The 27,146-nt window shown below is 59.5% G+C and overlaps 1 protein-coding gene across 2 annotated transcripts in view; it reads right to left on the bottom strand.

Annotated features, from left to right (window-relative positions):
• Positions 1-1,934: 1,934 nt before the first annotated feature.
• The window catches only part of SGO2 (shugoshin 2), a 28,673-nt gene continuing 3,461 nt past the window's right edge, over positions 1,935-27,146 (bottom strand). The window contains exons 2-9 of one of the 2 annotated variants that reach the window (XM_039912669.1): positions 26,127-26,291; positions 23,544-23,719; positions 20,811-20,888; positions 17,897-17,979; positions 16,509-16,699; positions 9,935-11,491; positions 8,700-8,850; positions 1,935-2,369 (exon numbers count right to left, since the gene is read on the bottom strand). In XM_039912669.1, coding sequence (XP_039768603.1) covers positions 2,255-2,369; positions 8,700-8,850; positions 9,935-11,491; positions 16,509-16,699; positions 17,897-17,979; positions 20,811-20,888; positions 23,544-23,719; positions 26,127-26,265 — 2,490 coding nt within the window. In that variant the 5' untranslated portion in view covers positions 26,266-26,291 and the 3' untranslated portion in view covers positions 1,935-2,254. Of the gene's footprint in view, positions 2,370-8,699; positions 8,851-9,934; positions 11,492-16,508; positions 16,700-17,896; positions 17,980-20,810; positions 20,889-23,543; positions 23,720-26,126; positions 26,292-27,146 lie in introns of those variants that run through there. The other variant, XM_039912670.1, reaches the window with a different exon arrangement.

A 27,146-nucleotide genomic window follows, 5' to 3' on the forward strand; every position in this document is an offset into this window, starting at 1 on the left:
TAGCGCGCGCAGAGCAATGTACTAAGCCCTCGGAAAATACTCTCCCGCGCGTTCAGTGCAGCATTCGACAGGCAGTAAGTACTCAAGAAATAGGATCGGTTGATTTGTCGACGCAGAGTCCAGCGGCCAGGACTACGGAGGCTACCCCGGCGCTTGGTACGAAGTAAGCACTTCACGATCTCCACAGTCATCATTATTATTCTGTCAACCATCGATCAGTCAATCCCCCTGACTTTCCCATCCCTGTAGACGGCACCCCCCCCCCCCCCCTTCCTGCCTTACAAGCCCGGAATCTCGGCGTCATCCCCTCCTCTTCTCTCATTTAAACCCACAGACTCCCTGCATCACTAAATCCTGTCGCTTCCACCTCCCCCACCTCCCTAAAATCCCCCCTTCCCCCTCCATCCGAACGGCTTCCGCGTTAATACAATCACTTCTCCTCTCCCGCCTTGATGACTTTTATCGGTCTCCTCGCTGACCCCCCCCCGGCTTCCCGTCTCTCCCCACTCCGGTCCAGACTTCATTCCGCTGCCCGGATCGATCTTCTATAAAAAGGTTTAAGACCCGTCACCCCGCTCCTCGAGAATCTCCAGTGGTTGCTCGTCCACCTCCGCATCAAACGAAACCTCGTCACCGTCGGCTTCCGAGCCGTCCGTCCCCTGGCCCCCTCCTACCTCACCTCCCTTCTCTCCTCCTCCATCCCAGCCCGCGCATTTCGTTCCCCTGATGCCTCTGACCTTCCCACCGGGCCCCCATCTCGCCGCCAACCCTCCGGCCCACGTCCCGCCCCTGGCCCGGAACGTCCTCCCTCCTCAGATCCCACAGACGATGACTCTCCCCCCTTTCAAAGCCTTACTGAAGGCCCATCTCCTCCAAGAAGCCCTCCCTGACTAAGCCGTCCTCTCTTCTTCTCCCACTCCCTTCCGTGTCCCCCCGACTTGCTCCTTTTTCTCATTCCCCCGCCGCCCCCAGCTCCGCACCACTTACCTCTGTATCCGTTTTATTTCCATCAACGTCTAATTTCTATTAAGCGCTTCACGAATACCGGAGTTATCCTTACTTAATAAATCTACCATTTTAGACCGTGAGCCCGTCCTTGGGCAGGGACGGTCTCCATCTGTCGCCGAACTGTTCTTTCCAAGGGCTTAGCAGGGCACTTCGTGAGCACTTCAGAAACGCCACAGCCAAGTCCTCCGGTTTCATCTGATGAAGCGGCCCATAAGGAACGGTTGAAATGCTCCCAACAGAAAAAGAGTTATTTTCGCAAGGACGGCGTTGTTTGCCCGGCTTCCATCCCCACGCCATTCCTTCCTGTAAAATCGAGGCGGGTTTCCTCCCGCTAGGTTTCAGCGACCTGCGGGCTCTATTGCGGGGACGCGAAGAAGGTCTGGGAAGAAGTATGCCCGCGTCGCATCGACGCCTCTCCCTTCACTCGGGGATTTTCCGCATCCCTTTCCTGTTTGCAGCCAAAGCCCATCTAGAATAATATGATAACGATGGTACCTGCTAAGCGGCTGTTCTGCGTCAAGCACCGTTCTGTGCTGGGGTAGATACAACCTGATAAAAATTACAATAATAACCGTAGCATTTCTTAAGCGCTTACCGTGTGCCAGGCACTGTAATTAAGCGTCGGGGTGGATACAAGCAAATGAGGTTGGACACGGTCCCCGTCCCACTTGGGGCTCCCGGTCTTCATCCCCATCTTACAGATGAGGGAACTGAGGCCCAGAGAAGAGCGACTTGCCCGGGGCCACCCGGCAGACAAGCGGCGGAGTCTCGAGCCACCGGGTGGCCGGCAATACAGCTTTGATAAAGACAACCCCTCCCCACCGAAAACCCATCCCCAGAAACGGAACGCGGTCGCCTTTTCTCCGGTGGGAACGAGAGACACTTTGCCGCGCTCCTCCACGTGGAATACAAAATACCCCTCGATCTTCAAAGCTAAAAAATGACTTTATTCAGCAGAAAATCGGGAAACGGTTTTCACGTTGTCTTAAATCGGCTGACGTATATCACGCGAAGCGCAGTGGGGAAGTCAGCTGACGTATATCGTGCAAAGGGCAGTGGGGGTGAGGACATAAATCACAAGGGGAAAAAAAAAAAGCCTAAATATTTGTAAACAGCTACTTGACACAAGATTAGGCTCTAGAATGAGGGAGGGGAGGGATCTGACCTCATCCGCCCCCCCCCCCCCCCCCCAGGTAAGTGAAATATAAATATAATTCTTTGAGCTTTTCTTCTTTGTTCGATCCATTCAAGATTTCAATTCCTTCTGCTTCTTCGTGTTTTTGTGCTTTGACTTCTTGGATTTGAAGATGGGGGAATGCAAGAACATAGAGTCCGTGAAGTCGTCTCCCCGCCTTAGCTTCCTGTGGGACAGAAGGCGGTACGTTAGCGTGGGCCGGGCGCCTACGGACACGGAAAGGCAGGCTGGCCGTTCCCGGAAACCAGCCGACGGCAGCCTGACCCTCGGATCCTGACCGCCCCGGGGCCTGGGTTCAGGCTCACGGTCGACCGACTCGACGGGCCGCTTACTGTGAGCTCGTCGGAGGCGCTTCTCTGTCCGTCTGGCGTTCTACTGTCCTCCCCCAAGCGTTTAGTTCAGTGCCTCGTCCACAGAAAGTGCTCAATAAATACGATTAAATGAATGAAGAATAATAATAACGGTATTGGTTAAGCGCTTACTATGTGGCAAGCGCCGTTCTAAGCGCTGGGGGAGGTACGGGGTCATCAGGTTGTCCCCCGGGGGGCTCACGGTCTTCATCCCCGTTTTCCGGATGAGGTCAATGAGGCACAGAGAGGTTAAGTGACCTGTCCGTGTCGCCCAGCTGAGAAGCGGCGGAGTCGGCATTAGAACCCACGACCTCTGACTCCCAAGCCCGGGTTCTTGCCACCGAGCCACGGGACGCCACCCTCCGTAGCTTCTGAAACCGCGGCATGTTTCTCAATGGTATCTGTTAAGCGCTTACTTTGCGCCAGACACTGTATCACGCGCCGGGGGAGACACAGGCTAATCAGGTCGGGCCCAGTCCACGTCCCACGTGGGGCTCCCGTCGTTCATTCACTCGATGGTATTTATCGAGCGCCGACTGGGCGCAGAGCACTGTACGAAGCGTTTGGGAGGGGAAAAGAGAACAATCAACAGACACGTCCCTGCCCGCGACGAGCTTATCACCTGCGGGGGGGGACGGGACGGGACGGACGACGTCTTCATCCCCATTTGACAGATGAGAAGACTGGGGCCCAGAGGAAGTGAAATGACTTGCCCAAGGTCACAAAACAGACAAGGTGACGGAGGCGGGATCGGAACCTTGATCCTTCTGACTCCCAGGCCCGACCTCCGGCCACCCTGCTTCTCTACGCCCTTGTGTGATCTACTTTATCGCAAGCACTCCTCCCCTCCTCCCAAGCGCTGAGTACAGTGCCCTGCACGTGGCAAGCGCTCAATAAGCGGCGTTTGTGACGGACCGCCCGCCGCGGGAGAGGCCCCGACCCACGCCGGCCTCCCCGCAGGGCGCGGGAACCGGGTCGGGGCGGGGCTGATTCCGTGCCCTCCGTCACCGCTCCCGGATAAGCAAACGGAGAAGGGGCCGGCTGATCCGAGAGGCCGCCACCTCCGGGGATCCCACCGTCCACTCCGGGAGCGTCCTTCCCTCCCCGCCCCGGTCCGGATCCGCCCTCCGTCCTTCTCCTCCACCGGGGGCCGGGGGGCCGGGGGGTTCGCTCTCGGGGCAGGGAGGCGGCCTTCGCTAGGGTCAGCCGGAGAGAGAGGGAGGCCCCCCGCCTCCTGCCCCGTCTCCGGCCCCGAGAGGAGAGAGGCAGCTCTCCCCCCCGCGCCGCGGCATCTGTGTGACTTTGGACATGTCGCTTCCCTTCTCTGGGCCTCGGTGACCTCATCTGGAAAATGGGGATGAAGACCCCGAGCCCCACCTGGGACAACCTGATCACCTTGTATCTCCCCCAGTGCTTAGAACGGTGCCGGGCACATAGTCGGCGCTTAACAGAACAGCACGGTGGCAAGTGCCCGGGCTTAGGAGTCAGAGGTCGTGGGTTCTAATCCCGGCTCCGCCGCCTGTCAGCTGTGTGACTTCGGGCGAGTCACTTCACTTCTCGGTGCCACGGTGACCTCATCTGTAAAATGGGGATTAAGACTGTGAGCCTCACGTGGGACAACCCGACGACCCCGCATCTACCCCAGCGCTTAAAACGGTGCTGGACACGTAGTAAGCGCTTAACAAATGCCAACGTTATTTTTATTATTAAGAAAAACATCGTTAATGTTCTATCATCATTATTAATCTTATTATGATTATTAATTAATCTTCTCTATCATTATCATCATCTGCACCAGTTGCCTTGATTCTATTTAGTCGCCATCGTTTTTACGAGACGTCCTTCCCCTCGACTCTATCCGTCGCCATCGTTCTCGTCCGTCCGTCCGTCTCCCCCGATCGGACCGGGAGCCCGTCGGACGGCGGGGACCGTCTCTATCTGTCGCCGACTCGTTCGTCCCGAGCGCTTAGTCCGGTGCTCTGCACACGGTAAGCGCTCGATAAATACTATTGAATGAATGAATGAACTTCGGGCGGGGGCAGCGGTAGACAATAAGCTCGTTGCTGGCAGGGAACGTGTCCTTTCATTGTTCTGATAGATTCACCCAAGAGTTTAGTACAGCGCCCTGCACACAGTAAGCGCTCAATAAATACCACTGAACGAACGGTGGGACGAGTTAACCCTCTTCCTCCTCCTCCTCTTCACCCTCATCCTCCCGCTCCTCCCCTCGTCCTCCCCCGCCCCCTCCTCCATCACCGAATCGGTCGTACTTCCCGAGCGTTTTCTATGCGCAGGACGCTCTACTAAGCGCTCGGGAGAGTCCGACAGCCGAACGAGCAGACACCTTCCCTGCCCGCAACGGGCTTCCGGTCTCAGGTTCTGCCGCTCACCCACCCGGAGAGTCCCGCTTTTGTGTCAATAAAAAAGGGACTCGCTTTCTGGAATTGTAATGATGATAATTGTGGCATCTGTTAAGCGCTCATTGTGCGGCAGACACTGTACTAAGCGTCAGGGTGGATAGAGGCAAATCGAGGTGGACACGGTTCCCGCCCCACTTAGGGATCCCCCCACATCCCTCCTCCTGTTCCCCCTTTTCCTTCCTTCCTTCCTTCCTTCCTTCCTTCCTTCCTTCCTTCCTTCCTTCCTTCCTTCCTTCCTTCCTTCCTTCCTTCCTTCCTTCCTTCCTTCCTTCCTTCCTTCCTTCCTTCCTTCCTTCCTTCCTTCCTTCCTTCCTTCCTTCCTTCCTTCCTTCCTTCCTTCCTTCCTTCCTTCCTTCCTTCCTTCCTTCCTTCCTTCCTTCCTTCCTTCCTTCCTTCCTTCCTTCCTTCCTTCCTCGCCCCTTCCCATTCAGGAGAGACAAACTTGGTTATGGGAAAGTTGGTTTTAAGGCCCCGGGCGAACCAGATTCCCTCTGCTACTTCAAAACCCCAAGTTCTCCCCGGGCCAAAGGTTTGACATTTACCCAAGCTAAAATGTCAACTTCTCGGAAGGCTCTGAACACACCAGATGACGACGCAAAGAAGCGCACTGGGGTCAAGAGAATATTTACGAGGCAACGGAAAAGAACGAGGACAAACCGGATCCTACGACGACCCCTGATTTTTCTAACTTTCCCACGGAGGTGGGGTGGGAACGGGCGGGGGGGGGGGGGCTATCGACTCTTTAAACCAAACTTCGGCACCTTCTGGGGTGAAACATCCGTCGGAGCGCAGATGATGATAATAATGACGGTGTCTGTTAAGCGCTTACTACGTGCCAGACGCCGTATCGAGCGCCGGGGCGGATCCAGGCAAATCGGGTTGGACACGGTGCCCGGCACGTAGTAAGCGCTTAAACACCACAGTTTTCGCTATTCTGATCATTATTCCGTCTCCCCCTCTGGACTGTAAACTCACCGTGGGCAGGGAACGTGCCTGACGACTCTCCCAAGTGCTCAGTACAGAGCCCGGCACATAGAGAAGCAGCGTGGCTCAGTGGAAAGAGCATGGGCTTTGGAGTCAGAGGTCATGAGTTCGAATCCCAGCTCTGCCACTTGTCAGCCGGGTGACTGTGGGCGAGTCACTTCACTTCTCTGGGCCTCAGTTCCCTCATCTGTAAAATGGGGATGAAGACCGTGAGCCCCACGTGGGACGACCTGATTCCCCTGCGTCTACCCCAGCGCTTAGAACGGTGCTCGGCACATAGTAAGCGCTTAACAAACACCAACATTATTATTATTAGTAAGCGCTTAAACACGACGACTGTCGTTACTATGATTATTACGTCTCCCACTCCGGTCTAAACTGTGAGCTCGCTGTTGGGGGGGAACGTGTCTATTGGTTGTTATACCGGGAAGCAGCGGGGCTCAGCGGAAAGAGCCCGGGCTTGGGAGTCCGAGGTCATGGGTTCGAATCCCAGCTCCGCCGCTTGTCAGCTGCGTGACTGTGAGCGAGTCACTTCCCTTCTCCGTGCCTCAGTGACCTCATCCGTAAAATGGGGATTAAGACCGCGAGCCTCACGTGGGACGATCTGATTGCCCTGTGTCTACCCCAGCGCTGAGAACAGTGCTCTGCACGTAGTAAGCGCTTAACAGATACCAACACTATTATTATTATATTGTACTCTCCCAAGTGCTCAGTACAGCGTTTTCCCCAGAGTAATAATAATAATTGTGGCGTTTAAGTGTTTACAATGCGCCAAGCGCTGTTCTAAGCGCCGGGGTAGCTAGAAGGTGATCAGGTCGTCCCCCGTGGGGCTCACGGTCTTCTTCATCCCCACTTTACAGATGAGGGAACTGAGGCGCAGAGAAGTGAAACGGCTTTTCCAAGGTCACACGGCCAACAAGCGGCGGAGCCGAATCAACGAATGGACTGCAAGCTCATCGCGGGCAGGGAACGTGTCAACTCCGTTGCGACGAACCCTGCCAAGTGCTTAATACAGGGCTTTGCACAGCGCTCAGTAAATACCACTGATTGATTGCCTGAAATACCAACGGCCCGCGGTCTGCCTAACTGAAGAGTCCTCCGCTCAGGCCCGTTCCAAAGAAAATTCCGTTTCCCGAGAGACAAAATAATCCTTCGAATCGAGCGACCTGTACGATTAGGCCGAAGGGCCAGTTCGCTAGAGGAGTTTTCGAATGCGTCGCGTACCGGTGAGGACCAAGAAGTCGCCGGGGGCTCGGGGTCGCGCGGCCCCCGGGGACCGAGTCCGCGTGAAAACGCTCGGGGGGCGGGAAGCGGCTGTCCGCAGCTGGCCGTCGCCCGGCTTACACGGACCAACCGCCTTAAGGTCTGGTCCTCCCCCGGTATTTTGCCTCATTCACTCAGTGGTATTCATCGGGCGTTTACTACGCGCCGATGGCTCCGGAGGGTCCGCTACGACGGAGTTGGCGGACGTGATCTCCGGCCCGTAACGAGCGGGCCTCAGATCCCACGGATAATTCCTCTCCCGCCCTTCTAAATCTTACGGAAGGCCCATCTCCTCCAAGAAGCCTTCCCTGACCGCGCCCTCCTCTCCTCCCACTCCCTTCTGCGTCGCTCCGACTTGCTCCCTTTCTTCATCCCCCTTCCCGGCCCCTCAGCCCTCACGGGAATACCTGCGTTTATTTCCCTCTCTTAACGTCTGTCTCCACACCTCTAGACCGTAAACTCACTCTGGGCAGGGAATGTGGCGACCTGTTATTCTACCGTCCTCTCCCAGCCGCTCAGTCCGGTGCTCTGCGCACAGTAAGCACTCAACAGATAACAACAACAACTGCGGGGCTTGTTGAGCGCTTACTACGTGCCCGGCCCCGTACCAAGCGCCGGGGGTTGGACACCGTCCCTGTCCCACCTAGGGCTCGCAGTCCTCGCCCTCATTTTCCGGATGAGGTCACCGAGGCACAGAGAAGTGAAGTGACTCGCCCAGGGTCACACGGCAGACACGTGATGGAGCCCGGGCCCGGGAGTCAAAAGGACGTGGGTTCCGAAGGACCAGCCGGCTCTTCGGCGGATATACGTTTGGTTTGGTTCTGTTTCGCTGTCTGTCTCCCCCGTTTATTTCGTTGGTATTTGTTAAGCGCTTACTGTGTGCAGAGCACTGTTCTAAGCGCTGGGGTGGATACGGGGGAGTCAGGTTGTCCCCCGTGAGGCTCACAGTTAATCTCCATTTTACAGACGAGGTCACTGAGGCACAGAGAAGTCAAGCGACTCGCCCACAGTCACACAGCTGACAAGTGGCAGGGCCGGCATTCGAACTCATGACCTCTGACTCCCAAGCCCGGGCTCTTTCCACTGAGCCACGCTGCTTCTCTAAAAATGTTGGTATTTGTCAAGCGCTTACTATGTGTGGAGCACTGTTCTAAGCGCTGGGCTAGATACAGGGTGATCGGGTAGTCCCACGTGAGGCTCACGGTCTTAATCCCCATTTTCCAGATGAGGTCACTGAGGCCCAGAGAAGTGAAGTGACTCGCCCACGGTCACCCGGCTGACAAGTGGCAGAGCAGGGATTCGAACCCACGACCTCGGACTCCCAAGCCCGGGCTCTCTCCACTGAGCCACGCCGCTGTTCAGACCGTGAGCCCGTCGTTGGGCAGGGACTGCCCCTATCTGTTGCCGGATTGGACATCCCAAGCGCTCAGTACACGGTGAGCGCTCGATAAATGCGACGGAATGAATGACTGTAGTTACCCGGTGAGTTTCGGCTCCGTGTAGCACACGGCCGGTCGCTTCCGCCTGGTGAGCAGCGGAGAGGGGTCGGCGTCCGATCCTCTCGGGGAAGTCGGCGAGACGGGGTGGGGAACGAAGCTGGTGTTGGTCAAATCCTGCAGCGCGTGGCTCCCTGCGAAACAGGACAACGCGACTCTTACTCTCAGAGGATTTCCGAATCGCCATGCCGGCGAGGTAGAGGGACTAATGATAACGTCGGTATTCGTTGAGCGCTTACTGGGTGCCCAACACTGGTCTAAGCGCCGACTAGAGGGGGAAGATGGAGAGGTTTCGTGGGAGACGAGGGTTGCTGAAATAAAACAAAATAAAAAAATCCCATCGGGAGCAGTCCGCATCCATCACCCCACGATCCCTCGGGTCGCTATGTTGCTTATAGGACTACCTTCATTTTATAAGCCGTTCGGGTTGGGTCATTTCTCCGAGATCCCTGAAGAATCGAGAAATGGTATTTACTGAGCGCTTACCGTGTGCGGAGCACTATACCGAGCGCTTGGGAGAGGACAATACGACAATAAACAGACACACGCCCTGCCCACAGTGAGCTTCCAGTCTAGAGGTGGGGAGACAGACATCAAAATTGAAAAAGACATACGTAAAAATGATGACGACGACGATATTTGTTGAGGGCTTATTATGTGCCAAGCGCTAAGGGCTGGGGGAGATACAAGGTTATCGGGTTGCCCCAGGTGGGGCTCACAGTCTTCATCCCCATTTTGCCGATGAGGGAACTGAGGCGCGGAGAAGTCCCAAAGTCACACAGCTAAGTGGCGGAATCGGGATTTGAACCCATGCCCTCAGACTCCCAAGCCCGGGCTCTTGCCACTAAGCCAACCCGCTTCTCGGGGAAGAACCAAGTCCATCAGCATGGACACAGTCACCGTCCCGCATCGGGATAGGCTTAATCCCCGTTTTTTTTTTTTTTTTTTTGCAGTTGAGGGAACCGAGGCCCAGAGAAGCAAAGTGACTTGCCCGGGGTCACACGGCAGACAAGTGGTGGAACTGGAACCCATGGCTTCCGACTCAATTCCCTCCTCTGTCAAATGGGGATGAAGACTTCGAGCCCCATGTGGGACGGGGACTAATTTTTATCTACCCCAGGGCTCAGACCAGTGCCTGGCATAGAGTAGGCGCTTAGCAAATATCGCAATTATTATTCTTGTTGTTCTTCAATCACCAGGTCGCGCCCCGTGGCCTACCGGGAATCGGCGTCACCGGTTCGGCTTTCACAATCGGCTCCGCCATCGTCCCTCGGCGCTTCCTCGGGGAGAGCTCGACGTCCGTCGCCCTGAGGCCCGGCGGCTTCGCCGGGGCAGAGCCCGTGGGCGCTTCTCGGCCGGCGGCGCCGGAAGCGCCCGGGCGCGGGCCGGCCGGCGGCGGGATCTTGCGGGAAAACGTCGGGGGCGGCTCAAAACCCGACTCGTCGTCCACCGTCCCCGCCTCGTCCGGGAAGCCCACCGGCTCCACCTTGACGGTCTCGGCGACCTCCCCGAGCTGCCACCCGGCCGGACGGCCCCACCCCGCCGCGGGGTCCGGTCCGCCGCCCCCGGCCCCCGACGGGCCCCCGGGACGGGCGACGACGACGACGTACGTCTTCCCGCTCTGGGACTCGGCCCGGCCGCCCCTCCCGGCTCCGCCGCCGGAGCCCGGCCTCTCTCCGGCCGCTCCCGGGCCGGCCCCCTCCGGCCTCTTCCTCCTCGGAGCGGGTCCCTTCCGGCAGGCATCGAGGCCGGAGGCTCCCACGTGGCTGGGGACGGCTTCCGCCCGGGGCCGAGAGCTCCCGTCCTCTCCCCCGGGACCTCGGGGGAGGCCTCCCGGGCCGCCCGGCTCCCCGACGCCGTCGTCCCAGAGGGCCTCCGTTCCGGAGGGCGACGCGGGGGTCTTCCGGCTCCCTCTGGGTCCGACCGGCTTCCCGGCGGCTCCCGGCCGAGCCCTCCCGCCCTTGGATGGTCCGGTCCTCCCTTCTCCGCTAAGCGCGGGCCTCGGCGGTCCGGTCCCCGGGCCCGCCCGGGCCTCGGGAACGGGTCCGGCCGGCTTCTCCACCACGTAGGTTCTCCTGCGGACGGCGCTTCTCCCGCGGGGTTGGGAGCCCTGCCCCGTGGCGCGCTCGGTGACCTCGGGGCGAGGCCCCCCGCTCGGTTCGGGGAGGAGACCCGGGGCTCCCTCTCTCCCGCTCACCACGTACGTTCTCCTCGAGCCGTCCCCTCCGGCGCGGCGGGGCCCAGGGGAGCCGCCACCCGGGACTCTCCGGGGCGGCGTCTCGCCCGACGGGAGCCGCCCGCCCGGCTCCGCGTCCCCGCCGGCGCCTCCGTCGTCCGAGACGGGGCCGGGTCGGCTCCCGGCCCTCCGCCCGGTCGCCCGCGGGCCGGGCCACCCCGGGAAGCCCTCCGTCCGGGCCGCTCCGGCCTCGCGGCTTCCGGGGCTCCTGCCGCCCGCCCCGTCCGGCGACTCCCTTCCGGGGGCGACGGCCGGGGGGTCCCCGCCCGGGCGAGGCGGGCCCGGGCCCCGCGTCCCGTCGGGCTCGGCTCCGGCGCCCGCCCGAATGGATTCCGGGCTCGGGGCCGGAGCCGCGAGGGGCGGCGTGCCGGGAGGGGGGCCCGAGCCCGCCGACGTCACCCGCTTTTTCCTTTCGGTCACGTGCCCGGACGGGCGCTGGCCGCGAGGCCCGTGCTCCTTCCCTCGCTCGGCGCTCGGACGGTGGTCCCGCTCACCATCGAGGCGGCTCGGGGCCCCCCGTCCGGAGGGAGACCGGCTCGCTGCGGGGAGAGGAAAAACGCACACACACACACACACACACACACAGAGAAAGGGAAGAAACCAGTCAGGAGGTGCTGCTGCGAGGTGATTTTCTCCCCAGGGCCCATCCCGCTCCCGCCGGCCTCCCGAACGCCGCGCTCGGAGCCCCCGGGGGCGGCCGGGCCTCGCCGCACAACGGCCCTTCGGGAGGGCCGCCCAGAGACGCCGAGCCCCACGGCGCAGGCTCGCGGGGAAGGCGCTGTACCGCGCGCCGGGGTGGAGACGAGCAAATCGGGTCGGACGCGGTCCCCGTCCCCCACGGGGTTCACGCTCCCAATCCCCGTTTTACAGATGAGGATGCCGGGGCCCGGGGAGGTGACCCGCCCGAGGTCACGCGGCCGCCGGAAGGAAGAGCAGGGACGGGGAATCCTGGACTCCAACGGACTCCCCCGGGTTTCACGGTCGACGCGCGCGAGTGCGGCCGGTAAGCGCCCCGCCACGGCCGCCGTGTGATAGAGCGTTGCGGCCGCTTCACTTCTCCGGGCCTCGGTTCCCCCGTCTGGAAAACGGGGACGGGGACTGGGAGCCCCACGGGGGACAGGGACCCCGTCCAATCCGATTTCCTTGGATCCGCCCCAGCGCATAACACAGCGCTCGGCGCACAGTGAGCCCCTGACCGATCCCACGGTTATTTTTCTTCTTCTTCTTCTGCCCACGTCTCTCCGCCGCCCCACGTTCTCTCTGCAGGCTATTCGCCCGGCTCCCCTCGCCCGAGGTGGGCAGGGGAGCGGACAGAGCCCGGGCCCGGGAGTCAGAAGTTCAGGGGTTCTAACCGCGACTCCGCCACTTCATTCATTCATTCAATAGTATTTATTGAGCGCTTGCTAGGTGCGGAGCACCGTACTAGGCGCTTGGAACGGACCAATCGGCAACGGATAGAGACGGTCCCTGCCCTCTGACGGGCTCACGGTCTGATCGGGGGAGACGGACGAGAACGAGGGCAACAGAGAGAGTCGAGGGGGTGAACATCTCATTAAGACGATAGCAAATAAATAGAATCAGGGTGATGTACATCTCCTTCGACAAAATAAATAGGGGTGATGAAGATACACACGGTCCAGCGGACGGGTACGGCGCCGAGGGGAGGGGACGGGAGAGGGGGAGGAGCGGAGGGAGAGGGGGGAGAAGAGGGTTTAGCTGCGGAGAGGTGAAGGGGGCGTGGAGGGAGCAGAGGGAAGAGGGGAGCTCAGTGTGGGAAGGCCTCTTGGAGGAGGTGAGCTTTAAGTAGGGATTTGAAAAGGGGAAAGAGAATTAGTTCTTGTCTGCCGTGTGACCCTGGGCGAGTCACTTCGCCTCTCTGGGCCTCAGTTCCCTCGTAATAATAATAATAACAATAATAATAACGTTGGTATTTGTTAAGCGCTTCCTACGTGCAGAGCACTGTTCGAAGCGCTGGGGGAGATACAGGGTCATCAGGCGGTCCCACGCGAGGCTCACGGTCTTCATCTGCATTTTCCAGATGAGGTCACTGAGGCCCAGAGAAGCGAAGCGCCTCGCCCACAGTCCCGCAGCTGCCAAGTGGCAGAGCCGGCCTTCGAACCCACGACCTCTGACTCCCAAGCCGGGGCTCTTTCCACTGAGCCACGCTGACTCTCATCTGGAAAATGGGGAGGAAGACTGGGAATCCCACGGGGGACGGGGATCGTGTCCAACCCGATTTGCTCGTGTCCACCCAGGTGCTTAGTCCGGCGCCTGGCACTTAAATACCATAATTATTACTATTATCAGCAATGGGCCGCGGTGAAAAGGCACTGCCTTCCGGGCAGGTGGAAAGTAAAGGTTTGGCTAAGAATTTAAAAAAACAAAAACCTCCACAGCCCAAACCCTGCTAAGCTTGGCCCGGATCTAGGGGCTCCCAGATGAAGCGGAATGGCCTAGTGGTTGGAGCCCAGCCCGAGGAGTCAAAAGGATCTGAGTTCTAATCCCAGATCTACCACGGGTCTGCGGTGTGACCTGGATAAGTCCCTTCACTTCTCTGAGCCTCAGTTCCCTCATCTGGAAAATGGGGATCGACCGTCAGCCCCACGCGGGACTGTGTCCAACCCGAACTGGCCTGGGATCCACCCCGGGGCTCAGAACACAGTACTACGCGTACTCAGAACTACGTGCCCGGCACACGGCAGACGCCTCACGAATGCCGTCGTCATCATGATGATGAACGCAGGGAAGGGTAGGGCCGGACCCCAGCTAGGCCGGCAGGGCGGGCGGCGCCGTTCTGGCTTTCCCCGGGCGGGACCAAGCCTTCCGTTTCCGGGGGTGGCCCCCGGGTAGTTTTTTAACCTTTGAATCCGAGGGAAGGGATCTGGGAAAAATCTATTTTCGGTTCCACCTCAAAAGGCCATCCAAGTTGTCACCCTCGCGAGGTGGCTCGGCGGACAAGAGCCCGGGCGTCAGAGGAGCCGGGTTCTCATCCCGGCTCCTCCTGGGGGCTGCTGCGTGCCCCTGGGCGAGTCGCTTCCCTTCTCCGTGCCTCGGTTCCTTCATCTGTAAAAGGGGGACGAAGACGGTGCGCCCGCTGTGGGGCGGGGACCGTGTCCAGCCTGACGATCTTGTAGCTCCCCTAGCGTTTGGTACGGCGCCTGCCAACGTGATAAGCGCCCAACAGATGCCGCAAGAAACGAAACGATAACGTTGGCGCCCGTTAAGCGCTTACTCCGTGCACGGCGCCGTTCTGAGCGCCGGGGGAGATAGAGGGGAATCAGGTCGTCCCAGGCGAGGCCCACAGTTAGCCCCCATTTTACAGATGAGGCGACTGAGGCCCAGAGAAGCGAAGCGACTCGCCCACGGTCACCCAGCTGACAAGCGGCAGAGCCGGGAGTCGAACCCGTGACCTCCGACTCCGAAGCCCGGGCTCTTTCCACCGAGCCGCGCCGTTTCCCCGCGAGAGGCGACAGCTGGGAGAAGCTGCCCTAGGCCTCCCAGCCCCCGGAAGGCCCAGAGGAGTGGAGGCGAGGAACTTTACCCAAAGCAGAGCCGATAATAATAATAATAATCACGGTACTTGTTAAGCGCTCACCACGTGCCAAGCACTGCTCTAAGCCCTGGGGTAGGAAGCTCGTTGTGGGCAGGGAATGTCACCGTCTGTTGCTGCATCGCACTCTCCCAAGCGCTTAACACAATGCCCTGCACACAGTAAGTGCTCAACGCGTAATAATAACAATAACGTTAATTACGGTATTCGCTATTGGCGCTCACTGTGTGCCAGGCACCGTACTAAGAGCCGGGGTGGGGACAGCAAATAGGGTTGCACACAGCCCCCGACCCATGTGGGGCTCGCAGTCTCGATCCCCATTTTCCAGCTGAGGTGACTGAGGTGCAGAGAATAATAAGAATAATAAGAATAATGATAGCATTTAAGCGCCTATATGTGCGAAGCACTGTTCTAAGCGCGGGCGGGGGGGGGGGGGGGGGGGGGGGGCGGGGGATACAAGGTGATCAGACCGTCCCACGTGGGGCTCCCGGTCTTCATCCCCATTTTCCAGATGAGGTAACCGAGGCCCAGAAAAGTGAAGTGACTTGCCCAAAGCCACCCAGCTGACAAGCGGCGGATCCGGGATTAGAACCCACACCCTCCGCCTCCCAGACCTGTACTTTATCCACTACGCTGTGCTGCTTCAGTTACTCGGGTTGGACACAATCGCCGTCCCCCGTGGGGCTCACGCTCTTCGGCCCCATCTGACGGACGGGGAAACCGAGGCCCGGAGGAGCGAGGCGACCCGCCGGCGCGACGCCAACGGAAAGGTGAAGGGGGAGAAATGTTCTTCGGAAGCGTCGGTGGGAGAGCGAGCGCGTCGGGGGGGGATTCTGGCCCCGGTGCCTCGAGCGCAGGGTCTGCTTCATTCACTCAATAGTATTTAGTGAGCGCCTACTGATAAAAATGCTGCTATTTGTTAAGCGCTTACCATGTGCCGAGCACCGTTCTAAGCGCTGGGGTGGATGCAGGGCCATCAGGTTGTGCCACGGGAGGCTCGCGGTTAGACCCCATTTTACAGATGAGGTCACTGAGGCACAGAGAAGTGACTTGCCCGCAGTCACACAGCCGACACGTGGCAGAGCCCGGAATCGAACCCATGACCTCTGTCTCCGAATCCCGGGCTCTTTCCGCCGAGCCACGTCTACCGCGTGCAGAGCGCTGTACTAAGCGCTCGGAATGGACAATTCACCGAGCTCCGAGGAACCGTCCGCTCGGAACCCAGCCTCCTCTCCCGGCCGGTCGACGTCCCCCGCCCGGAGGGGCCGACCTTCCTCTCCACCGGTCCGAGAAACGCCACCGGAAAACCCCACCTCGCCGCCGGGGCCCCGGGGCCGGGGCCGTAAGCTCGCCGTGGGCTCCGAATGCGTCCGTTTGCCGTACCGGACGCTCCGGAGCGCTCGGCGGAGCGCTCTGCGCGTAGTAAGCGCCCGACGAACACGGCCGGATCAACGAACGCATGACCACCCGGAGCCGGCCGGCATCCGACGGCCCGGTTCCTCGGCCCGGTGAACGGCAATACCGACGGCGGTCCGCGGGGAGCGCCTCCTGCGGAGGAGCGGCCCGGCGGAGCGGGTGGGGCCCGGGCCGGGGAAGGTCACGGGTTCCGATCCCGCCTCCGCCCCCGGGCCGCCGTGTGACCTGGGCCGAGTCGCCCCGCTTCCCCGGGCCCCGGTTCCCTCATCCGTAAAACGGAGACCGCGCCCCACGCGGGACGGCGACCGGGTCCGCCCCGCCCCGCCTCTCTCCGCCCCGGCGCTCGGCCCGGTGCCCGGCGCGCAGTCGGCGCTTCGCCGATTCCACCGTCGGCGTCGCCGTCGCCACCCCGTCCCCGGGACCGTCCCGAGCGCCGAGGCGGACGCCAGGAGGGACGGCGGGTGTCCGATCCCCGTCGGGCGGGCTCCGGGCCGAAAGCGAGCCGCGGTCGTATTTATCGAGCGCCGCCCGCGCGCGGGGCGCTGCGCTAAGCGACGCGGCGACGGAAGGGGGCCGAGGTCCCGCCTCACCTGGGAAAGGGACGGCCGAGGCCCGGAGGCCCGCCTCTCCTCCCTCCGGCCGCCCGGACCCCCGCTTCCTCCTCCTCTCCCGGCGGGGCGGCTCGGCCGGCGGCAGGTCGTCGTCCGACGGCTCTTCCTCCTCCTCCTCCTCCTCTTCGTCGTCCACGGTCAGCGGGACCCTCATGGGCAGCGGGGCGGGCCTGGCGGGGGCGGGAAGGCAGCCACCCCCCCGTGAGCCGCCGGCCTGCCGCGGTCCGAGTCCGAAGCGGGGGACCCCGAGACCGGAATCCACCCGCGGGTCGGCAACCGCGGGTCGGAAGGGTCGCGTGGGTGCTTGATGCCCATCCGGCGTATTTACCGAGCGCTCACCGGGTGCAGAGCACCGCCCCAAGCGCTTGGACCGCACAGTTCGGCAGCAGGTTAGGGACCGTCCCCGCCCGACGACGGGCTCGCGGTCCGAAACGGGAGGATTATTAAGTAATGACGATTCCGGCATCCGAAGCGCTTACCGCGTGCCCGGCACCGTGGTGAGCGCCGGGGCGGACGCGAGCCGATCGGGCTGGACCCGGTCCCCGTCCCACGCGGGGCTCCCGGTCTCGATCCCCGTTTTAGAGGCGAGGGAACCGAGGCCCATAAAAGTGAAGTGACCCGCCAACGGTCACCCAACGGGGCGAGTGGCGGGGGTGGGATCAGAACCCGCGACCTCGTCATTCCCAGGCCCGGGCTCCGTCCGCTACGCCTCGCTCCTTCTCACCGTTGCCGCCTCAGTTCCCTCGCCTGTGAAACGGGGATCGAGACCGGGAGCCCCGCGTGGGACGGGGACCGCGTCCAACCCCACTCGCCCGGATCCGGCCCGGCGCTCAGTACGGCGCCTGGCACACGGTAAGCGCTCAGCGTATACCACGGCTATCGTTGGGATCATAACAGAACGGGCCAGGGCGGCCCTCCGCGGGGCAGCTTAAGCCTACGCCTATCTCTCAGCGAACGATGACGAGCGCAGCATCCGTGAAGCGCTCGCCACGTGCCTCGGACCGCGCCAAGCGCCGACGAAGGTCCGAGATCGTCGGGCGGATCCCCCCCCCCCCCCGGGGCTCCCGCTCTGAGGGGGAGGGAGGAGGGAGGCCGAATCCCCATCCCGCGGACGAGGGAACCGAGGCCGCGAGAGGCGACTCGGCCGAGGTCCCGCGGCGCGAGCGCGGAGGGGGGCCGGGGTTAGAACCCGGGTCCTCTGACCCCCGGGCCCGGGCTCCACCCACGGGGGCCGCGCCGCTCCTGACGCTTTTCGGTCAGGCCTCGGTTCGTCCCGCCCGACCCACGTCTGATGGCGGCCGAGGGGGACGGGGTTTCCCGCCGGCCGGCGGAAGGGGAAGGGAAGGAGAATCCCCTCCCTCGATCACCTCGGCGAAAACGGGGCCGCGGCGGGGTGACCGTCCTCACCCTTCTTCGCCTCGTCCGGTAAGACGAAGGGGCTGTGACGGTCCTTTGGGTGAAGGAGAAACGGGTGAGGAAAGCGAAAGAGCGGAATTCATTCGTCCATTCATCCATTCAGTCGTCTTTACCGAGCGCTTACTATGTGCGGAGCACCGTACTAAGCGCTCGGAACGGACAGTTCGGCAACGGATAGAGACCGTCCCCGCCCACTGACGGGCTCAGGGTCGAGTCGGGGGAGACGGCCGGACGAAAACGATAGCGACGAATAGGATCGAGGGGACGCCCCTCTCGGAGAAAATAACGGCAGTAACAAGAACGACGACGATGACCGCGGTATTTGTCGATTCATTCACTCGATCGCATTCATCGAGCGCTCGCGGTGTGCGGGCCGCTGGGCTAAGCGCTCGGAGAGCACAACCGGGCAATAAGCGCCGAGCATTCGACGACGTCTGGGCCCGTTCTGAGCGCCGGGGTAGATGCGAGATGTACTGTATTCATTACAATCATAACGGTAATGATAACGACGACGGTATTTGTTGAGTGCTTCGTATGTGCCGAGCGCTGGGGTAGGCACAGGATGATCAGGTCGTCCCACGTGGGGCTCACGGTCTTCATCCCCATTCTACAGAGGAGGGAAACTGAGGCCCGGAGAAGGGAAGTGACCCGCCCCAGGCCACGCAGCAGACCAGTGGCGGAGCCGGGATTAGAACCCACGACCTACTCTCTGACTCCCGGGCCCGATCCACTACACCGTGCTGCTTCTCGCTAGGGCCCGGGAGTCGGAAGGACCTGGGTTCTGATCCCGGCTCCGCCGCCTGTCTGCTGTGCGACCTGGGGCAGGTCACTTCACTTCCCTGGGCCTCCCCTACCTCGGCTGTAAAACGGGGATGAAGGCTGAGAGCCTCACGCGGGGCGGGGACCGCGTCCGACCCGATCGGCTTGTATTTACCCCAGGGCTTGGAAGAGTGTTTGACACGCGGCAAGCACTTAACGGATACCACCATCCTCATCATCATCCAGTCGTACCTACCGAGCGCTTACCGTGTGCGGAGCGCCGGACTAAGCGCCCGGGAGGCCTCCCGCAACCGGACCTCGCGTCTGGCTCCTCCGACGCCAACCTGCTAGCCCGCGAGCCCGCCGCGGGCAGGGCCTGTCCCCCTCTGCGGCCGAACTGGACTTGGTTCGATAATTTATCGAGCGCTCACTACGTGCAGAGCACCGTACCGAGCGCTCGGAACGTACAGTCCGGCGCCAGATGGAGACGATCCCCGCCCGACGGCGGGCGCACGGTGGACTTTCCGAGCTCTCAGGCCGGGGCTCCGCGCCCGGCGAGCGCTCGTTAAATACCACTGACCGGACCTCCTTCCCGAACCCCGATCTCGCCCCCTTGCCCGCCTCCTCCGGACAGCGAGCTCGCTCCGGACCGCCGAGCGCAACGCTTTGCACGCGGGAAGCCCGCGGTCCCGGAAGGCCCTCCCTCCTCACCTCCGCCAAACCGATTCTCTTTCCCTCTTCGAAACCCTACTTAAAACTCACCTCCTCCGAGAGGCCTTCCCGGACCGAGCTCCTCTTCTCCCTCTACTCCCTCCGCCATCCCCCCTTCGCCTCTCCGCAGCTTAACCCTCTTCTCCCCTCATCTCCCTCCGCTCCTCCCCCTCTCCCTTCCCATCCCCACGGCACCGTACTCGTCCGCTCGACCGTATATATTTCCGTCACCCTATTTATTTTGTTAATGAACCGTGCATCGCCTCGATTCTATTCAGTCGCCATCGTTCTTACGAGACGTCCTTCCCCTCGACTCTATCCGTCGCCATCGTTCTCGTCCGTCCGTCTCCCCCGATCGGACCGTGAGCCCGTCGGACGGCGGGGACCGTCTCTATCTGTCGCCGACTTGTTCGTCCCAAGCGCTCGGTACGGTGCTCTGCACACAGTAAGCGCTCAATAAATACCATTGGATGAATGAATAAATCCGATCCAACGAACCAACGGTCCCCGGAACCCGGGGCTCTCTCTCTCTGTCGGCATCCGGAAGGTCGGCCCCTCTCCCCTCCATCTCGGCCTTCCCCGATCAAGCCCTCATTTCCCCGGCTCCCTTCCCCCTTCGGGCACTTGATAGCCGCCCCCCCCCCCGGCCCCTACCGTCCACCGGCCTCCCCCTCGAGACCGCAGACCCGTGGCCGGGGGACGTGGCCGCCGACTCGGTTGCGCTGGACTCCGCCAGACCCCCGGCCCGGTGCTCCGCGCGCGGGGAGCGCTCGGTACATAGCACCGACGGCGGGGCTCAGCGGACGGAGAGAGGGCCGGGGAGTCGGCAGCGCCGGTCCCCGCCGCTCGTCGGCCGCGTGGCCTCGGGCGGGTCGCTTGGCTTCCCTGGGCCTCGGTTCTCTCATCTGTGAAACGGGGATCGGCAGCGTGAGCCCCGCGCGGGACGGGGACCGCGTCCAACCCGATTTGCCCGGATCCACCCCAGCGCTCGGTAGAGAGTCTGGCACGCTGAAGCGCTTCACAGATACCTCGATTCTTCTCCTTACCGCACTGTAAGGGGGGAGGCCGGTTGGTCTGGCGAGCGCTTTCATTTATTCGCCTCTCTAAATAGCGTGGCTCAGTGGAAGGAGCCCGGGAGCCGGGGGGCACGGGTTCGAATCCCGGCTCTGCCACCTGTCAGCTGGGGGACCGTGGGCGAGTCACTTCGCTTCTCTGGGCCTCAGTTCCCTCGTCGGGAAAATGGGGATTAAGACCGTGAGCCTCACGTGGGACGACCTGATTCCCCCGTGTCTACCCCGGCGCTTAGAACAGTGCTCGGCACACAGTGAGCGCTTAACAGATACCGACATCATTGTTATTATTAAATGAAAGTAATACTTACTCGGTGCCACTTACCTCAAAAGGGTTGCTCATTTCAATGGCGCTTAACAAGTTACCGCTCATGAAAACTTCTATATCTATGAGGGTCTTATTCTGCCAACGAGAAATGGAACGGTAAATACGAAACTCAGTTTATCCGCAACCATCACCACCAGAAACGCTGTCCTCCGTGTCCGGGCTGCACATTCGCCGCCCGGCTGAAGGGAGAGATTTAAACAACAACTCCTCGGAGGAGGGCTAAACTAGAACTGTCCTCTCCCAAGCTCCGTCACTTGTCTGCTGTGTGACCTTGGGCCAAGTCCCTTCTCTGGGCCTCAGTTGCCCAGTCCGGAAAATGGGCATTAAAACCGGAAGCCCCACGGGGGACAACCCGATGACCCTGCATCTCCCCCGGCGCTCAGAACGGTGCTCGGCACATAGCGAGCGCTTAACAAATATCCACGATATTATTATTCTCTGGGCCTCAGTTACCCTGTCTGGAAAATGGGGATTAAGACGGCGAGCCTCATGTGGAACAACCCGATGACCCTGTATCTCGCGTAATAATAATGCTGGTATTTGTTAAGCGCTTATTATGTGCAGAGCACTGTTCTAAGCGCTGGGGGAGACACGGGGGGATCAGGTCGTCCCACGTGGGGCTCACGGTCTTCATCCCCATTTTACAGATGAGGTCACTGAGGCCCAGAGAAGTGAAGTGACTCGCCCACAGTCACCCGGCTGACAAGTGGCAGAGCTGGGATTCGAACTCATGACCTCTGACTCCAAAGCCCGTGCTCTTTCCACTGAGCCACGCCGCTTCTCTAAGTAAGCGCTTGAAGAGGCCGGGCTTGGGAGCCAGAGGTCATGGGTTCGAATCCCGCCTCCGCCACTTGTCAGCTGGGTGACTGTGGGCGAGTCACTTAATTTCTCTGGGTCTCAGTGACCTCACCTGTAAAATGGGGATTAACCGTGAGCCGCGCGTGGGACAACCTGATGACCCTGTATCCACCCCAGTGCTTAGAACGGTGCTCTGCACATAGTAAGCGCTTAACAAACATTATTATTATTATTGTTCTCTGGGCCTCAGTTACCCCATCCGGAAAATGGGGATTACGGATGTGAGCCTCAAGAGGGACATGGACCGTGTCCAACCCGATTAGCTTGAATCCACTCCAGCGCTTAATACATCTCCTCCAAGAGGCCTTTCCCTCCGCCCCTCCCCGTCGCCCCACAGCACTTGTGTCTATATGTACGGATTTATTATTCTATTTTATTAGTGATGTGCATATATCTATAATTCTATTTATTTTGATGCTCTCGACGCCTGCCTACTTGTTTTGTTTCGTTGTCTGCTTCCCCTTCTAGACTCCGAGCCCGTCGTTGGGCAGGGATGGTCCCTATCTGTTGCCCAAATGTACTTTCCAAGCGCTCAGTCCAGTGTTCCGAACACAGTAAGTGCTCAGTGAATACGACTGAATGGATACAGGGCTTGGCACACAGTGAGCGCTGACCGGAACATCTCAAAGATGACAATGCCCTGCGCGAAAAAGGGCTCAATAAATGCTACTGATGGATCGATCCCAGATGCGGCCACTACAAAGTTTCATTTTTTTAATGGTATCTGTTAAGCGCTTACTATTTTCCAGGCACTGTACTAAGCGCTGGAGTAGATGATAATGGTGGCATCTGTTAAGCACTTACTATGTGCCAAGCACTGTTCTGAGCCCTGGGGTAGATACAAGGTCATCAGGTTGTCCCAGGCGGGGCTCACAGTCTTCATCCCCCTTGTACAGATGAGGGAACTGAGGCCCAGAGCAGTTAAGTGACCTACCCGAAGTCACCCAGCCGACGAGTGGCGGAGCCGGGATTGGAACCCACGACCTCCGACTCCCAGGCCCGGCCCCTTGCCGCTAAGCCACGCCGCTACTCGTCCGGTTAGACGCGGTCCGTGTCCCACGTGGGGTTCAGAGCCTCAACCCCCGTTTTAGGGACGAGGCCCAGAGAAGAGAAGCGACTTGTCCAAGGTCACCCGGCAAGCCATTAGCAGAGCTGCGATTCCCACTCGGCCGCGCCCCGCTCACCGCTGAGGCGGGATCCCGCCTCTGCCACTTGTCGGCTGTGTGACTGTGGGCGAGTCGCTTCACTTCTCTGTGCCTCAGCGACCTCCTCTGTAAAACGGGGATTAACTGTGAGCCTCACGTGGGACGACCTGATGACCCCGCCTCTCTCCCAGCGCTCCGAACGGTGCCCGGCACATAGTAAGCGCTTAACAAATACCAACATTATCATTGTCGTGTAAAGTCGCCGAGAAGAGGGATGTCTTTTAGCTTATTCCCCCCCAGGGTTCTCGACAGACCTCGTCCGCCACCTCGGCCCAAATCAAATCGCTGAGGGCAAGTTTTAACATCTGAGGGAGGTCGAAGAAAAACCGAGCTAGTCGGCTCCTTTTCCTCTCCTCCATAAAATTCGTCCTGGCTCGATTTTGGGCAGGTTCTTGCCCAAAACTCTTGTTGCAAGGAGAGGGCGGGGGGTCCAAAAGATTCAGAACGCAGGGTTTTGCTGAGCGCTTAAAAAAAGAGGCCTATATACAGTCTCCTGCCTTTGCACGTCGGATTTCTCCGACCCGCTCGGGTCAACGATTTCAGACCGCATCATCTGTAAGGCGGAGGGCGTGTGGCGTTCCCAAGACCGGGACTGACCTTCTAATGCCCTATTCTTCGGAAATGACTTCTTCTAAATTCAAATCTGACAAGAGAACGGGGTCCTTACCAGAAGATTGAGTTTTTGGCGGAGAAAGGCGTTCTGAAAGTTCAACTTCTCCACTTCCTTGTGCAGTAACATTTTTTCCGTCGTCAGCCTCCGAGAGTTCTCTCTCTCCAAACTGAGGGCAAGGGCCAACGCCCGATTGTTGTGTTTTAAAGAAATCTTGATAATAGACGAATTATCTAGAGAAGGAGAAAAAAGGAAAAATGAAGACAGTTTAAAACTTTTTGATGTTTTGTGATGTAAATTCTGGTTTTTTGGGGTTTTTTTTTTTTTTTTTACATCAAAGAGTTTTCCTACGTACATTCCGTAGAACGTGCTTACGCGTGGGACTCTGCCTTCCAACGCATCCAAGGCTCTGGAAGAATCGGTCGTATTTTTTGAGCGTCTACTGCGCGTAGAGAATAATGATAATAACGGCATTTGTTAAGCGCTTACTACGTGCAAAGCACGGTTCTAAGCGCTGGGGGGGGGATACAAGGTGATCAGGTTGTCCCACGTGGGGCTCCCAGTCTTCATCGCCATTTTACAGATGAAGTCATGGAGGCCCAGAGAAATGAAGCGACTCGCCCAAAGTCACACAGCTGACAGGCGGCTGAGCCGGGATTCGAACCCACGACCCCCGACTCCCAAGCCCGGGCTCTTGCCACTGAGCCCCGCTGCTTTTCAGTAACTGTACTGAGCGCTTGGGACAGGACAATCCAACAGTCAATCAATAGATCCTGTTTGTTGAGCACTTACTGGGTGCGGAGCACTGTACTGAGGCGTCTTATTTCTAAATTGCGTTTGATAAGCGCTTACTAAGTGCCCGGTCCTTTAGTAAGCGCCGGGGCAGACGCGGACCACTCGGGCCGCACACGGTCCCCGTATCACGTGGGGTCGACGGTCTCGATCGCCATTGCGCGGATGAGGAGACAGAGGCACGGGGAAGCCGGGGGACTCGTCCAAGGTCCCACGGGGACTCGAACCCAGGTCCCCCGGCCACGTCGCTTGGGAAAGGACAATCCGACGGAGCAGCCGGACGCGGTCCAGCGGGAGGAATCCGACCTGAGCCCGCCCGCCCGCCGCGTCCGTGGCGCCGTCTCCACCTCTCGCCCGGCTGGACCTCCCGGCTTAGACGCCCCGCCGCCCTCCATCTGCCCGGATGGGGCGGGAGGGGGTCGATCGTCATTCGGTAGTATTTACTGAGCGCTTACTCTGCGCGGGGCACCGTACTAAGCGCTTGGAATGGACAAATCGGTAACAGATAGAGACGGTCCCTGCCCTTTGACGGGCGCACGGCCCGATCGGGGGAGACGGAGGGACGAGAACGATAGCAGTAAATAGAATCGAGGGGACGAACATCTCACTTAAGCAACGGCAGATAAACAGAATCGAGGCGACGTACATTTCTCTGCACCGTGCGCAGGGTCTAGGGGAGGCCTGAGAGCTTAGGAGGGTCCCACGGGACAGACACGGTCCCTGCCCACACAGAGCTCAGAGCCTAGAAAGGGACACGGGCAGAGATAGAAAGAAAGAAGCGGGGGATGTGGACATAAGCGGCGAGGGCCCGGACGGGGGGTGAAGAAAGGGAGCCGGTCGGGGCGACGCAGAGCGGCGTGGGAGAAGAGGAAAGGAGGACTCCGTCAGGAGAGTCTTACTGAGCGTCCTTCAAAGCCTTACTGAAGGCCCGCCTCCTCCCAGAGGCCTTCCCAGACCAAAGCCCGCTTTTCCCCGTCTCCCGCTCCCTTCTGCGTCGCCCCGACGCGCTCCCTCTGCCCTCCCCGCCTCTCCCGGCTCCACGGCTCTTACGTCCAGCGCGTGTAACGTATATTTCTATTGACGACCGCCTCCCCCTCTGGACTGCGAGCTCCTCGCGGGCGGGGCACGCGGGTCTGTTTATTATTTTATCGTCCTCTCCCGAGGCGGTGACGGGCACACAGTAAGCGTCCGGCGAACACGATCGGACGGACGAACAAGCGGGCCGGTTGGGGCTTAACAGATGCCGCCATCATTATTATCTCTCGCGGCTCAGTGGCGAGAGGCCGGGCTCGGGAGTCGGAGGTCACGGGTTCGGATCCCGGCTCCGCCACCCGTCCGCTGTGTGACCTCCGGGCCTCAGTTCCCTCATCTGGAAAAGGGGGATCGAAACTCCGAGCCCCGTGCGGGACGGGGACCGCGTCCACCCTGATGTACTTGCATCTGCCCCGGCGCTTCGAACGGCGCTTGGCACGTAGCACTTAAGAAATGCCACAGTCGTTATTAATTATTAACAACTCTGCTCAACTGGACTCTCCCGAGTGCTCGGGACAGAGCTCTGCACGCAGTAAGCGCTCGCTAAATACCACCGATTGTCGATTTTAAGGCATCGGTGACCGGAAAAAACCAACCACCCGGCATTCCACGCTTTCCTACATCGGATATCGCACGGGGACCGAAGATGTCTCGTCTCCCGCCGTCCTCTCCCAAACGCTTAGTACAGTGCTCCGCACACAGCAAGCGCTCTAGAAATACTGTTAACTGGCTGACAGATAAAAACAAAAAAATTCGATCGGAGGGTATTTCTGCACCTCCCCTGCCCCCGACGATCTTAATTATCGCCACGCTTACTTATGATTTTGGATTTGATCTTTGACGCAAGAGAAACATTGAGTTTGGCAGCTTTAGAAACTTTCTTGTCCCTTTTATATCTTCTAACGCCTTCCTGGGAGAAAAAGGAGGGCGCGTCGCTCATTCCGGGATCTTCCATCTTGGAGGAAGTGCGGGCTGCTGCTTCTAAGGAAAACAGATGGGTTGAAAGCGAAGAAAAAAAGGGGATGAACCACATATTGAAAAAGGTAACCTCGCAGCTTGAAATAGGAAGGCAGAGATAGTCCTCTAGACCGTAAGCTCGTCGTGGGCAGGGGATGCATCTGTTATATCGTCATATTATACTCTCCCAAGCGCCTAGTGCAGTGTTTTGAACACAGTAAGCGTTCAAAAAATACAACTGAATGTGATTTAAAAAAAGAAGGCTCAGACGATTCTGCAGTCCTAAATCAAATTCCTAAATCAGACGAACAAATTTGATTGATCAAATTTACATTCTATTACATTATCGTATACTCTCCCAAGCGCCTACTACAGTGTTTTGAACACAGAAAGCGTTCAATACATACAACTGATGTAATTTCAAAAAAAGAAGGCTCAGAAGATTCTGCATTCCAAATTTGGCTTTTTCCAGGCAAATGGAACCCAAAAGGAAATTAGCTGCCCCGGGGGACTATTATTCATCCATTCATTCGATCATCGTATTTACTGAGAGCTTACTGGGTGCAGAGCACTCTACTAAGCGCTTGGGAGAGGACACTATTATAGAGCTGGTAATAATAATGACAATAATTCTGGTATTCGCTAATAATCATTATGGCATTTGTTAAGCACTTAATAAGTACCAGACACTTTAGGGTATTTCTTAATAATTATTATGGCATTTGCTGGCGCTCACTTTGTGCCAGGCACTGTTCTAAGCGCTTGAACACACTGAGAAGCAGCGTGGCTCAGTGGAAAGAGCCCGGGCTTGGGCGGCAGAGGTGGTGGGTTCGAATCCCGGCTCTGCCCCTTGTCAGCTGGGTGACTGGGGGCGAGTCA

This window comes from Ornithorhynchus anatinus, chromosome 7 (genome assembly GCF_004115215.2).
Source record: "Ornithorhynchus anatinus isolate Pmale09 chromosome 7, mOrnAna1.pri.v4, whole genome shotgun sequence".
Taxonomy (NCBI): Eukaryota; Metazoa; Chordata; class Mammalia; order Monotremata; family Ornithorhynchidae; genus Ornithorhynchus; species Ornithorhynchus anatinus.